This window comes from Oryx dammah, unplaced genomic scaffold (genome assembly GCF_014754425.2).
Source record: "Oryx dammah isolate SB20612 unplaced genomic scaffold, SCBI_Odam_1.1 HiC_scaffold_14, whole genome shotgun sequence".
NCBI lineage: Eukaryota > Metazoa > Chordata > Mammalia > Artiodactyla > Bovidae > Oryx > Oryx dammah.
The window spans coordinates 38,725,140-38,738,768 of record NW_024070198.1 but is presented as its reverse complement, the minus strand read 5'-3'; the positions used below and the strand labels follow the sequence as shown (position 1 = coordinate 38,738,768).

At 40.1% G+C, this 13,629-nt stretch overlaps 1 protein-coding gene across 4 annotated transcripts in view; it reads right to left on the bottom strand.

Annotated features, from left to right (window-relative positions):
- The window catches only part of INPP5F (inositol polyphosphate-5-phosphatase F), a 91,451-nt gene that overhangs the window by 23,928 nt on the left and 53,894 nt on the right, over positions 1 to 13,629 (bottom strand). For 3 of the 4 annotated variants that reach the window (XR_005723547.1, XM_040254869.1, XM_040254871.1), the window contains exons 4-9: positions 9,032 to 9,160; positions 8,643 to 8,807; positions 8,469 to 8,525; positions 6,664 to 6,862; positions 5,856 to 6,035; positions 4,907 to 4,974 (exon numbers count right to left, since the gene is read on the bottom strand). Coding sequence is in view for 2 of the 4 variants with exons in the window: in XM_040254869.1 (XP_040110803.1) it covers positions 4,907 to 4,974; positions 5,856 to 6,035; positions 6,664 to 6,862; positions 8,469 to 8,525; positions 8,643 to 8,807; positions 9,032 to 9,160 (798 nt within the window). In the remaining 2 variants the exon portion in view is untranslated. The remainder of the gene's footprint in view (positions 1 to 4,906; positions 4,975 to 5,855; positions 6,036 to 6,663; positions 6,863 to 8,468; positions 8,526 to 8,642; positions 8,808 to 9,031; positions 9,161 to 13,629) is intronic. The other variant, XR_005723548.1, reaches the window with a different exon arrangement.

Genomic DNA, 13,629 nt, shown 5'->3' with positions numbered 1-13,629 from the left:
CAATCATCATCTGCAGTGATTTTGGAGCCCCCAAAAATAAAGTCTGACACTGTTTCCATAGTGGCATACTATAAATGATATTGGGATAACTGTCTATTTACATGGGGGGGACTTAAGTTAGCCCCTTCACTATATATAAAAGAAATTCTAGATGCATCAATGATCTAAGTATTTTTTCTTCAAGTTATAAAAAGGTAAGAATAATGTTGGCATGATTTTTCCCATGCCAACATGGGAAAGTCAGAGGACTTTCCAAGCATAATAAAAACCAGAGAGCATAAAGAAAAAGATGGACAGATGTGACAACATGAACATTTAAAACCTCTGTGTACAAATGACAGTATAAGCAAACATTAAGAAAAACAGAGGACTACCTAGGGGAATACACCTGCAACACAAAAACCATTAAAATATAGAGTGCTATAAATTCAGTAAGAAAAATACAGGTAAAGGATTCAGAAGAGAAAACAGACAAATAGCCAATATACATGAGATTTGCAACTTTGTTAATAACGAAATGTAAATTTTAAAACAGAAAACCAGTTTTAATCTACAGACAGGCAAAAACCGAATACTAAATATGGACAGCATGGTGAATATGTGGAGAAATGGGTAACGGCTCTCGCTGCTAAGAGAATAAACTGGAAAGATCTTTTTGAAAGCAACTGAGTAGTGGGTATCAACCTAAAGTTAATCTAATGTGTGATCCCTTGGACTGCAAGATCAAACTAGTCAATCATAAGGGAAATCAGTCCTGAACATTCATTGGAAGGACTGATGCTGAAGCTGAAGCTCCAATACTCTGGCTGCCTGATACGAAGAACTGACTCATCAGAAAATACCCTGATGCTGGGAAAGATTGAAGACAGGAGAAGGGGACGAGAGAGGATGAGATGGTTGGATGGCATTACCAACTTGATGTACACGAGTTTGAGCCAGCTCCAGGAATTGGTGATGGACAGGGACACCTGGCGTGCTGCAGTCTATCAGGTCACAAAGAGGCAGACACAACTGAGCTACTGAACTGAATGTGTGTTCCAGCCATATCACTTCTAGAAATTCAGTCTATAAAGCACATACATATTTCAAAACATGTAAAAGATTTTCTTTGGGGAATTTTAGAATAGCAAGCAGAAACTATATCCTATAGGTCCACCAGTGGAGAAATGGTTGAATAATAGCCATCAGCTACTATGTGAAAATAGTTGCAGAACAGTGTATATGGTATAGCTTTATAGCCTTCTTTTGACTTAAATTTTGAATGCATATATATGCACGTGTCAAGATGTTTCTTTGCTGCAAATAACAAATCCCTGACTCAAATCTCAGGACAGAAGTCTGTTCTGAACCTCAGAAGTCTGGAGGTTGCATGGTTCTGGAACTGCTTTATTCAGTAGTTACCAATACCAGCTCTTTTGTTCTACCATCTTTCACATATTGATCAATCTTCAAGCTAATGAACTAGCCTGGTTAAAGTTGCAGCAGTTACCAGTCAAATCCAGACACAACCATCACAGAGGAACCATGGGTTCCTGCATCTCTTTTTATTAGAGTAGGAAATCTTGCCTGGAGCCTCCCAGTAGACTTCTCTTCACATCAGACCTCGTTGGTCAAAGTGCCAAAAACATACATTGGCCCACACCTATACCAACCACAGGCAAGAGCAACAGTACTGACACCATGACTGAGTCAGACCAACCATAGGACCACCTCCCAGGACAATTACTCAAGGGATGAGGATGGGTAAAAGGATACCCTTGGGGTACTGTTAGAGAGGAATAGGTGACTGCTAATACCTACGCCCGTAAGATTGATGTGTACAAACAGGTCATGAAAGTCAGCAGGGAGCAGGAAGGGTGGTCAAGAGGTTATTTCTTCTACTTTCTTTACATACTTCAATTTTTATAACAATTAGGTGTTACCACTGTAAGTAGGTGATACTACTTATTGGCTCTGTTGAGCTTAGTCGTGTCTGACTCTTTTTAGACCCATGGACTGTAGTCTGCCAAGCTCCCCTGTCCATGGGATTTTCCAGGGGAGAATACTGGAGTGCGTTGCCATTTCCTCCCCCAGGGGATTTTTTGGCACTTGATTCAGGGATCAAACCCACAGCTCTTGTGTCTCCTGCATTGGCAGGCGGGTTCTTTACCACTAGAGCCACCTGCTGCTGCTGCTAAGTCGCTTCAGTCGTGTACAACACTGTGCGACCCCAGAGACGGCAGCCCACCAAGCTCCCCCATCCCTGGGATTCTCCAGGCAAGAACACTGGAGTGGGTTGCCATTTCCTTCTCCAATGCATGAAAGTGAAAAGTGAAAGGGAAGTCGCTCAGTCGTGTCCGACTCTTAGTGACCCCATGGACTGCAGCCCACCAGGCTCCTCTGTCCATGGGATTTTCCAGGCAAGAGTACTGGAGCGGGGTGCCACTGCCTTCTCCAAGAGCCACCTGGGAAGCCCACAGTACTACTTCTAACTACACATACTGCAAATACATGAAATTTTTTTCAGATTGTAAAAAATTCAAATGTGCATAAAGGTCACATCCTTCCTGAGCACACCTAGTCCACAGCTTTCCCTGAAGGTAACTCCTGCTACAAGTTTGAAGTGTACCCTTTCGGGCCACCCAAGCACATCCCTAAGAAAATGTGTATGCCATATGTAGGTGAGAACACACGTATATATGGAAGAGAACTGCATATGTATAAACGGCACAGTTTTATTTTGTAGGATTTTTAAGTGGTAACATGCCATATGCTGTTATATAGTTTTCCTCTCACTCCACTGTATGATTTTAAGATATTTTCACATTAGTACACACAGATGCATCTCAGCATTTTTAACTATTTGTATTCAACACTTTAGATATGCTGTACTTTATCCATTGAATGCCTAATGAACAATTAGGGTTTTTTTAATGTTGCAATAAAGGAGGTTTATACATGCCTCCTGGATTGAACATGTTTCTCTCAGGGAGATTTTAGTTTTTTGTTTAATTTGTATTAGAGTTATGGCTCTTCCACATCCTTGACAAAACTTGTATTTTCCATCTTTTTTATTTCAGTCATCCTAGTGTGTGAGTGGTGGTTTTAGTTTGCATTTCTCCAATGATTAAAACAAAGTGGGGTACCTTGTCCTGTTTATTGTACTTGGACTATCCTATGTCATGAAGAATCTGCTTAAGTCTTTTGTCCAGAAGTCTTTGGGTTGTACACATTTTATGAATTTGAAGGCATTCTTAATGTACTCTAGATATAAGCCCTTTGTCATATATATGTCTTCTGCAACTTTCTGAATTGCCTTTCCATTCTCTTAATGGTGCTTTTTAATAATCAAGAATTTCTTTATTTTAGTAAAATCAAATTACCAATTTTTCATTATGGTTGGTACTTTTAAAATCTTTCATTTTAATAAATAATATACCACTTGTAGTGTTTTCATATTGAAAATATATAATTCAATAAAGTTTTAATAAGAATCAAAAATTTAGTGAAGTCTACTTTTTTATTACAGTTCTTTTAAAACCTTATTTAAGATTCAAGGTCAAAAGATAGTCTAAATGCAATATTTTCCTTTAAAATGCTTATTGTTTAACCTTTCATAGTTAGATCCGTATCTATTTAGAACTGATTTCTGTATATGGCATGTAGGGCCAAAAAGCAAATTACTATACTAACAGTATAAGCGTATTTTATTTTGATTGATAATACCATTCAAAAATGGCCACAGCAATTTATGCTCCTCCCAGAGAAGTGTTACTGCTGTTCAGTTGCTAAATCATATTCAGCTCTTTGCAACCCCATGGACTGCAGCACACCAGGCTTCCCTGTCCTTCTCTAGCTCTTGGGAGTTTGCTCAAATTCACGTCCACCGAGATGGTGACATCATCCAACCATCCCATCCTCTCTTGCCCTTGATCTTTCCCAGCATCAGGGACTTTTGCAATGAGTCAGCTCTTCACATCAGTTGGCCAAAGTACTGGAGCTTCAGCATCAGTCCCTCTAATGAATATTCAGGACTGATTTCCTTTAGGATTGATTGGTTTGATCTCCATCTATGTGTGGCAGTTCTCATTTCCCCAGTTACCTGCCTTTATTTCTTCTTTTCACACTTTATATAATTTTTTCCAATGTGAGGATTTCCTTTTTATTGCCCTGCTGGGACTGTCTTTGGGACTGCAAAACATTTATATATTAATTTTGCAAGAACTGAAGTCTATTCGATATTGAGTCTTTCCATCCAGGAACATGGTATTGTCTCTCCGTTTATTCAGGTTTTCTTCTATGTTCTCCAGTAGACTTCCCCCCCAACAGCCCCCTCCCCTCATATATATGCTATCTTTTTTGTATGTTCAATAGATTTTAGGCTATTTCTTCCTATTTGTTCTGTGGTTATAAAAACGAATCCCATGGCATTATACCATCAGACTGGTCACTGTTAATAGATAAGAAGAGTCACTGATTATTTTATATTAATCTATATGAAATCTGGTCATCTTATTGAAATTGTATTTCACCCAACAGTTCTCAAATGATTTTGGTTTATATGTTCACATATCTCATATTGACTGTATGAATACATAAGAAAGGTGTGCAGAGTAAAAAAGATACTGAAGGATATTTCTAATTGTTACCTCAAAGAGGTGGACCTGAAAGATGCCTTTCATATCTTACTCTAGATATATCTCAGATTGCGATAACTGATAGTAGACTAATCTTATCTAAAAACAATCTAAAGTAGCTGACTCAATAATTGTTAAAGAATACTCTTAGGTTATGTGTTTCTTAACTTCATGACAAATGCCGTTTTACTTAATTATGAGCCATATGTTGTTATCTTCATGAAATTTAAACAGATGCACAACCATTTCTAAAAATATGAAGGAACACATTACTACAGATGAAATCCCACCTGTTTTTTGTAAATTTTCAGTTGTTCTTCAAAATGGGCACAGAAATAGGCAACCGTGTCCTTTTCACCTACGAAGAAGTGATACAAAATCTGTTTTTCCTTCCCATGTTTAAGACGGAGTTTAGTGTCTATTTCATCTTTACTCTTACTTTAAACACTGACAGCCCAAATGTAACTAAGATTGTCTAAAACTAGTATTTTTAAATGAAATGCTAAGCTGAAGATTTCTCTTTTTTCCCCAATTAGACTAAACTGAAACATACTGAAGATGTCAACTATGAAACCATGGCATTTATCTATATATTCAACCAACTTGTCAGAAAATGTTCCATGTAGTTTATAATAAATTAATAAAACCTCCTTAAAGCAAGGATATTAAAAATTAAAGTTTGCTGAAGTCTCACAAATATGAATTAAGTTTTGAGTGAAAAATATTCTGTAAACAATTTTAAAACCAGCCCCTTTGAGTAATCTAATTAGATTAATATGATTTAGCTATTCTGGTTAAAATACTTGAAGAAATTAAATCCTTAATATTTCAAACAACAAACCTTTCACAGCAAACATCTGACAAGAGATTCTACCTATTCCATGAAGACACTGTCTTATTAAGGTATTTCCTGCTTCTACACATACTGGCTATATTTACACTTTTCCAAAATTAAGCACTATAATAAAGTATTCTTCAAAGAAACAACAAGTTAAAATCTGTGAAATAAGCTATGCGATGCTCTACTTGGCAATTTTTTATTGTTAATTACTTAAATTGTCAGCAACCACTATTATTAATGCTTTTGAGATTATTATATCACCTTTAAATCTCAGTGTACCAGCTACCATCTTCAATGAACTATCTGGCAAAATAAATCCAAACCTATGCAGTATCTAGGATTTTAAAAACATCTCCTCTGAAATCGTCATTTGCAAACCAAATAACTGGCGGGCTTACTTCTGTCCAACCGAGGCCTTGGGTTATATCTATACCCAGCCTGGCTCCAGAAGACGGGCACAGAGCCTCGTGTCTGAATGAACGACAGAGTGTGACTATGCACGTGAATTAACTGCTCAGTCTCCACGTAATTTGCGACATTTCCATTTTTATCCACTCCTCTTCGCTTATAACGCATTCCTAAAAAAAAATTAAAACAGCAAAAAATTTAAAAATTAGTCTGGTTTGGGGGAGAATGGATACACGTACATGGATGACCAAGCCCCTCACTGCTCTCCCGAAACTATCGCAATATTGTTAACTGACTACAGCCCAATACCAGATTAAAAGTTTTTTTTTTTTTAATTTGTGTCTTTCAGGATAGCCTTGGGGATCTAACATGCAACTGCTTGGCAGCACAGTATTAACTTACCCCAAATCATGCCTGTATTCACCAGTGTTTTTTAAAAGTTGAAGCTGAGATAATGCCTGTGAACTGAAAGAGGAGGGTTTTCCCAAAGGTGCTAGCACTAAGAATTTATTACAGTGATACAGGCTGTCAGTAGGAACAATGGTATTTAGAAGCACATCCCAAGTGACTTTCTGCTCTTTTCCACAATATACCTCCTTTTCTTTCCCCTCTTGTTAACACTCTCCCATTCACTTCTCTCCAAAAAATTGGTCTCCAATTACACCTCACTATTGAGAGTCACCGAGCACTTTGAAGCTGTTTTTCCAAATCCATTATTGCCATTAGCATTTCAATTCATCTGCAATGTTCCATTCTCGCCTGGATCTGATTTGCACACTATTACAGCCCTCCACTTACCTGCTCTGTGTCTACTTCGGCGAGAAATGAGAGCCACTAGAAATCGTGGGTGAATGTCATCTACACAGGTGGACTCCTGAGGTGGGGTCTCTGGGCTGCTCTTCTCATCATCAGATGACTCATTATAATTAACCACAAGCTCTTCAATCTGCACAAAACCTTGGATGATGGGGATGATCCAAAAGTCCACATCTCGTGTCTGAAAGTAATATGAACACCATGTTATTTCTATTCTGTACAGCACTGCTACTTCCTCAAATCCAAACAGTGGACATCACATACTTGCTAGTTTATTAGAAGCAGAAAACTTCCATTCTTTAACCATATTTTCTGCTTACTGGAGAACACTGAGGAATGAAGGGAAGGAGGGGGCAGAGCCTTTCATTTCCTTTATGGTGGTCATTCAAGAAGAGCTGCCTGAGAAGGACCAGAGCTAGAAGCTGGGTGGCTGGGTACAAATTCAGGCTCCACCACTTACTCCCTCACTCAGAAGAATGACTTAACCTCTCCAGGCCTCCAGACATTCTGCTTTGTGAAATAAGACAACAACCTCATAAGGTTACTGTGAAGATTAAATGAGTAAAATCTAAAATGTCTGTCTGCTTATAATAAGGATTTGACAAATGTAGCTAGTATGGTTATTCCTGTTCATATAAAAGAAGATATAGCTTAAAGGTTGCTTTTCAACTCACAATTGTATTAAGCCTTTAGTAAAACCAACTTTGATCACTTAGTTATGAAACACAAAGGTCTATTCTACTTTCTAGTTTAGACAAAGTCTTGCTTTGTACCCAGCTAAAATCTAAGCAGTCAATGAACCAAAAAAAAAATCATGCCCATAAAAATTTTAAAAAGTCATCCAATGTAATTAGGTAAGTATTAACTAAAGGCAAAGATCTCCTCTTAAGTTTTTGAGACTAAGAATACTCAGAAAATTTCTCAACTGACTGCATCCGGGGACAGTAAAGGATGAAAAGTGCTCCAGAGAAGTTGTTCTTTGTCCCTCTTTTTCCCGTCTCCATATCTGTATCTACCCTTGATACAGATCTCAGCATCAACTTCAAATCCACCTTTTTTTTTTTTTACAAGCATATCTTCCAAGTCCCCTCACATTTCTGTTTTATGGAGCCTGTAGACAGGATCTCAGGAAGGTGATTAGAGTTGCAAACAGTGAGGCGAAGATCTATCCACATTCATTATTTTCATTACCATTCTCATTAGTTTTAATTTTGTTCCAGCAATAAATGCAAATGAGGAAACAGGAACATTTAATAATTGGGATTCCCTAGTGGCTCAGATGGTAAAAGAGTCTGCCTGCAATGCAGGAGATCTAGGTTTGATCCCTGGGTTGTGAAGATCCTCTGGAGAAGGAAATGGCAACCCACTCCAGTATTTTTGCCTGGAAAATCCCACGGATGGAGGAACCTGGCAGGTTACAGTCCATGGGGTCGCAAAGAGTTGGACATGACTGAGTGACTTCACTTCACGATCTCACTAAAGGAAAACTGGGCTTCAACATTTCCAATGGGTAAAAACAAAATACCTTTTAGAGGAACTCTATGGACATTAGTTCCATAGCTTTAAATTATGAATGTCCTATGGGAACCTGCTAAAAAGATAAGTCTGTGGCCATATAGTTGAATTGTGAATCGCCTTAAAATAGTACCTTGGTTTTCCTTAGCTAAATGATTCCCATTCTACAGGGTAAAACATTATGTGAGTTTTAAAATTTCTTTTAATACAACTTAAAAATATTTGCTTAACAATTATAACTACCTTAGAATATTTCAGAAACAACTACTCACACCAATCTCAGTAAGGTCTTGTATCATATATTTATTCCAAAAAAATCGGTCATCAACCTGAAAAAGGTAGAAAACAAATAGGTCAGAAACATGTTGCTTCAGTTTTCCCACAGAGGCCAAACAGGGCCATAAATTGCTTTGGAGGCAAACCCTGCTCTGAGCTGTGAGGTGTACCTTTTGCCAGAGGGGACGGGGGTCCTCCCCAGTGCTTTGCCTCTGCACGGAATTGGTCAGGTCATAGGTCAAGCTATAGTAAAAGGATTCTGAGTCCATGAACATCTTCAGCAACTCCTCGAGTAATCTTCTCTCCAGCTTCTCCTTTTCTTTACTTTCCTTAACCTATAAGAAATGTATCTACTATTACTGCAGGAATTAAATGCAAGGCATTATGTGGATACCACTCAACTCCCTAGGAGAAAAGTGAAAAATAATCCCAAGGACATGCAGAGACAGTGTTTTAAAATGATGAGCAGTCTGAAAATAAGTGTTCTAGCAGGAAAGTCACCCCTCCATTTAAAACTAATTAAAGATGAATTCCAAGCCCATATTAGTCAAACTCTTACTTTCTTTTTATTAGGAGCAGACACATTGGATTTAATATGCGTAAAGGTCTTCAGTAGAAACTTTGAGTCATCAGGAGATGGTACAATCTTCTCTGGTTTGTTAATTCCAAAATGATGCTTCTTACAGAGCTACATAATTAGGAAGAGAAAGAGAATTCATTATACTAATATCTGCTTGCTAAATGTTCTAGCATGAGTGCACAAGTGTAGCTACTGCTCAAGCATTGTGGTTAAAAACCTCAAGAGCAAGTAAAATGACCAAGTAGTCCACTGATATTAGAGAACACAGCTGTGGTTTCAAGGATTAGAAAGCTACAGCAGAGCACAAGCAAAAAATACAGGGCAGGACATACTGGGGGAGGGTTATAGCAAGCTCTTATCTAATATAACTGAAGAATAAAATGTTCTGGTTGGGGTTCATTAATGCTTTACAAATTGGCATCTAAGATTTCCCAGGTGGCTCAGTGGCAAAGAATCTGCCTGCCAATGCGGAGCTCTTGGGTGGAGACGATCCCCTAGAGGAGGGCATGGCAACCCACTCCAGTATACTTGCCATGGATAATCCTACGGACAGGGGAGGCTGGTGGGCTACAGTCCATGGGGTTACAGAGTTGGACATGACTGAAGAGAATTGAGCATGTATAGACACACAAGATTAAAATTAGTGCAATATACAGATTTTCTATGCTCTAGGAACATTTCTTTACAGCAATCTGTGCTAAATATTAATGCTAGTTAGTGGAGTGTTTTGGGTGAGAAGATGCCAAGAGTCTGCTCTATTAGCAATCTTAAAATCTGGACATTTCAACTACTCTTTCCCCTTCTGTCCTCACACACACACTGGTAAAATCAGCATAAAAACACATTCGTTGGGTCCAGAGATTAAATTTGGAGAACCAAAAAGTTGGAACTGCAGGAAATGAGCAGTCTAACCCACAAAGGTGAGGAAGAGGATGGAAAGATTTAGGCAAGAGAAAGGCACAAAGGTTCTAGAGACGACCATCTGGCTAGAGTTGAGCATTTTACATATAATTTCATGTGACTCAGCACACAAACCAAACATTTTGAAGGGGACACATGGATTCTATTAACCATATGCAGACTAATGCCATTTTTTCAATACACTGGTTTTATTGCTGTGCTAAGTGGCAGAACCCTATTAGGAGGTAACATTTACTATATGCTTATTATTAGTAGCGTCTTACTTACAAAATAACTATTACTAGATAATAAACAGGATGAGAAAAACAAGGAGAGCAAAAACTAGTCCAAGTTGGGTTTTTTTCTTTAATTATTAATTATTTATTTTTGGCTGTGCTGGGTCTTCACTGCTGTATTGGCGGGCAACGGGGGGGCGGGTGCATTCTCCAGCTGCAGCGAGCTGGGCCTACTCTCTAGTTGTGGTGCACAGGGTTCTCATTGTGGTGACTTCTCTTGTTGCAGAGCACAGGCTCATCCCAGACCAGGGACTGAACCTGTGTCCCCTGCACTGCAAAGCGAATTCTTAACCACTGGACCGCCAGAGAAGTCCTAGTTCAAGTTCTGATAGAAAGTTATTTTTTTAAAAAAGGAAGGAGACTGTTCCTGTTTTATCAGATTGGAAGTGGAGACTGATAATTGAACCAAGAATTTACATGTAATGCAAATTCTTATGGGTTTTATGTCTTTTTAAAGCTCTGGCTATCAAACACTCAATGTACATGGGTTTCACAACACGACTACAACTTTGCACTCCTCCTGACCTACCAGAGGAAGACAAGGGAACCCAAGGGGAAGTTAAAAAAGATCTACAGTCATCCTGCTGAAACCCGAACTAACTTAAATTTTCTTCCAAGGGTTTCCTCGGTGGCTCAGAGGTAAAGAAACCACCTGCAATGCAGGTGCCACAGCAGATTCTGGTTTGATCCCTGGGTCAGGGGGAACCCCAGGAGGAGGAAATGGCAACCCCCTCCAGTATTCTTGCCTGGAGAATCCCATGGACAGAGGAGCCTGGTGGGCTACAGTCTGTGGGGTCCCAAAGAGTCAAACATGACTAAAGCAACTTAGCACACACACAAGCAAAACTAACCAGATCATGACGTGATGGGGAAGGAGAGAGAATCAAGCATATGGATGTTGCTCCAGCAGTTCTCCCTGTTCCCTTCTTTCTGCCCGATCACTCGACCAGCACAGAAACACAGATATTTCTCTCCTCCAACACCTTCCTGTGCCAGCTAGGATCCTACTTCTTTACAACCCTCACTGCCTCCAATTCCTCTCCTCCTGTTCTCTCCCCAGCCAACTGCAACTTGGCTTTGGCCCCCACCACTCCACCTTAACCTATCTTCAGTGTGACCCATGTGGTCTCCTTGGCTAAATGCAATGTGGATTGCTGGTCCCCATCTTAACTGCTCAGTAGCATCTGACACAGTTCCTCTGTCCCTCATCCTCTCTGATACACTGTCTCATCTGACTTCCACTGGCATTCTTTACCTCTTTTACTGGTTCCTTCCCAACCATTTCACTTCCTAACATCTTGGCACCTCCAGGTTCAGTCCTATCTGCATTCACTTTCTCAGTGATTTCGTCCAGTCTCCTGGATTCAAATACCATCGACATACCAATCCTTCTCTCTCAATGGTATATTTCCAGCCCCGCTCTTCTCCCAAATTCTAGAACCACAAACGCCAACATTTCCACTCAGATTTCCATCAGGCACCTCACACTCAACACATCCCAAACTAGACCCTCATCTTCCCTCCCTGCCTTCATCTCCTGTGGCTCTCTTCCCTTTGCTTACTCCGCTCCACCCACATCAGCTACCTGCTGCTTCCCACACATCGGGGCTACTTCCACCTCGGGGCCTTTGTTCTAGCTGTTCATCTTCTTCCCAAATGTTGTTCAGTTGCTCAGTCTTGTCCAACTTCTTGCGACTCCGTGGACTGGCAGCATGCCAGGTTTCCCTGTCCTTCACCATCTCCCAGAGTTTGCTCAAACTCATGTCCAATGAGTCAATGATGCCCTCCAGATATCTCCCGAGATATCTCACCATAATCTCTGCCCCTGGTACTCTACCCACCACTCTTATTGCACTCAATTTTTATTTCCCATAGCATTGATTACTTTTCAACGTAAGACATAATCATGACAGAGGATGAGATGGCTGGATGGCATCACTGACTCGATGGACATGAGTCTGAGTGAACCCCGGGAGTTGGTGATGGACAGCGAGGCCTGGTGTGCTGCAATTCATGGGTCACAAAGAGTTGACACGACTGAGCGACTGAACTGAACTGAATCGTGTTAATGTTTATTGCCTGCCCCACGTTCACCTGAGACCTTTGCTTTTTGACTCATATCTCCAGGGGCACTAGCAGTACCTGGTACAGGAGGTCACAAAAAAAAACAAAACCTTTGTTAAATGAATGAATGGGCTCTGATGTTACAAATGTGAAGTGGTAACCTCCAGATTCACACATAGGTCATAAGAGTAGTCTTGGGAAACCATCACTTCTCTTCTTCCATGAATACACCTCACACCCCTTGACGTTGGTTAGCACAGAATTCCTGGGACAGCCAAGAAGCTCTGTTAGTCCCCTGTTGCTGCTGCACTTTGTTTTTTTAAAAAAAAAATCTGAAAACATGCCTGAAATCTAGTTATAAGTTATTACAACTTTAATATTCCAACAGAATATTATGCACCTGTCAGATACAGTTATTCCTTAAGAGCATTCAAGCCAGCAAGATTTTCCCCCAGGAATACATCAAAGATGATTCTAAATATCTAGCTATTCTAAAGTAATCTTGTAGCAGCACACCTAGCCTGCACCCACACTCTCATTTGCAAAAGAACGGGAGTTGTTTTTCTCTGCAAGGCTATCTTCCCACTGTCTCCCCTTAAGGATTGGGACCTTGTCCTGTCATTCATTCCCCTTTACTCTATTGCAAACTCTTTCTACTACCCTCTTTCCTACCACCTTTTAACACTACTGAAGCTTACTGAATCTTTTTTTTTTTTTTTAGTCATTCCTCAACCCTGAAATCTCTATGCCATAGTCCTTGGAACTGTGAGGATGCTAGTCTGACTTGGGTAGATCAAGGAGTGATGGCCCAGTGAAATTCCCGAGGCAGAGTGAAACAAGGACCCCCACCCCCACCCGCCGCCAACTCTGAAAAGGACAAATCAAAGAACATGGCAATAATGATCACTTCCTGCTGTCTCTTCCTCTGGTCCCCATGAAACCCATCTCTCTGGGCTCTTACCAGACCTCCGACTGTCCCTTCTCTGTCTAGCATTCTCTATCTCTAAACATGATGGTGGTTCCTGACATTCCATCCTTAGCTCTCTGCCCATCCTTCACGCTCTGCTGAGAAAAATTCATCCTCTATCCTCTGGAGAAGGGAATGGCAACCCACTCCAGTATTCTTGCATGGAGAATCCCATGGACAGAGAAGCCTGGTGAGCTTCTCTGAGCTATAGTTCGTGGGGTCGCAAAGAGTCAGACACGACTGAGTGACTAACACACACATCTTCATTTTAATTACTACTATGTTTAATTCCACATTTCTAACTCTACTCTTTTGCTCTGAACTCATGACCCAAAAATATAACATCTGCC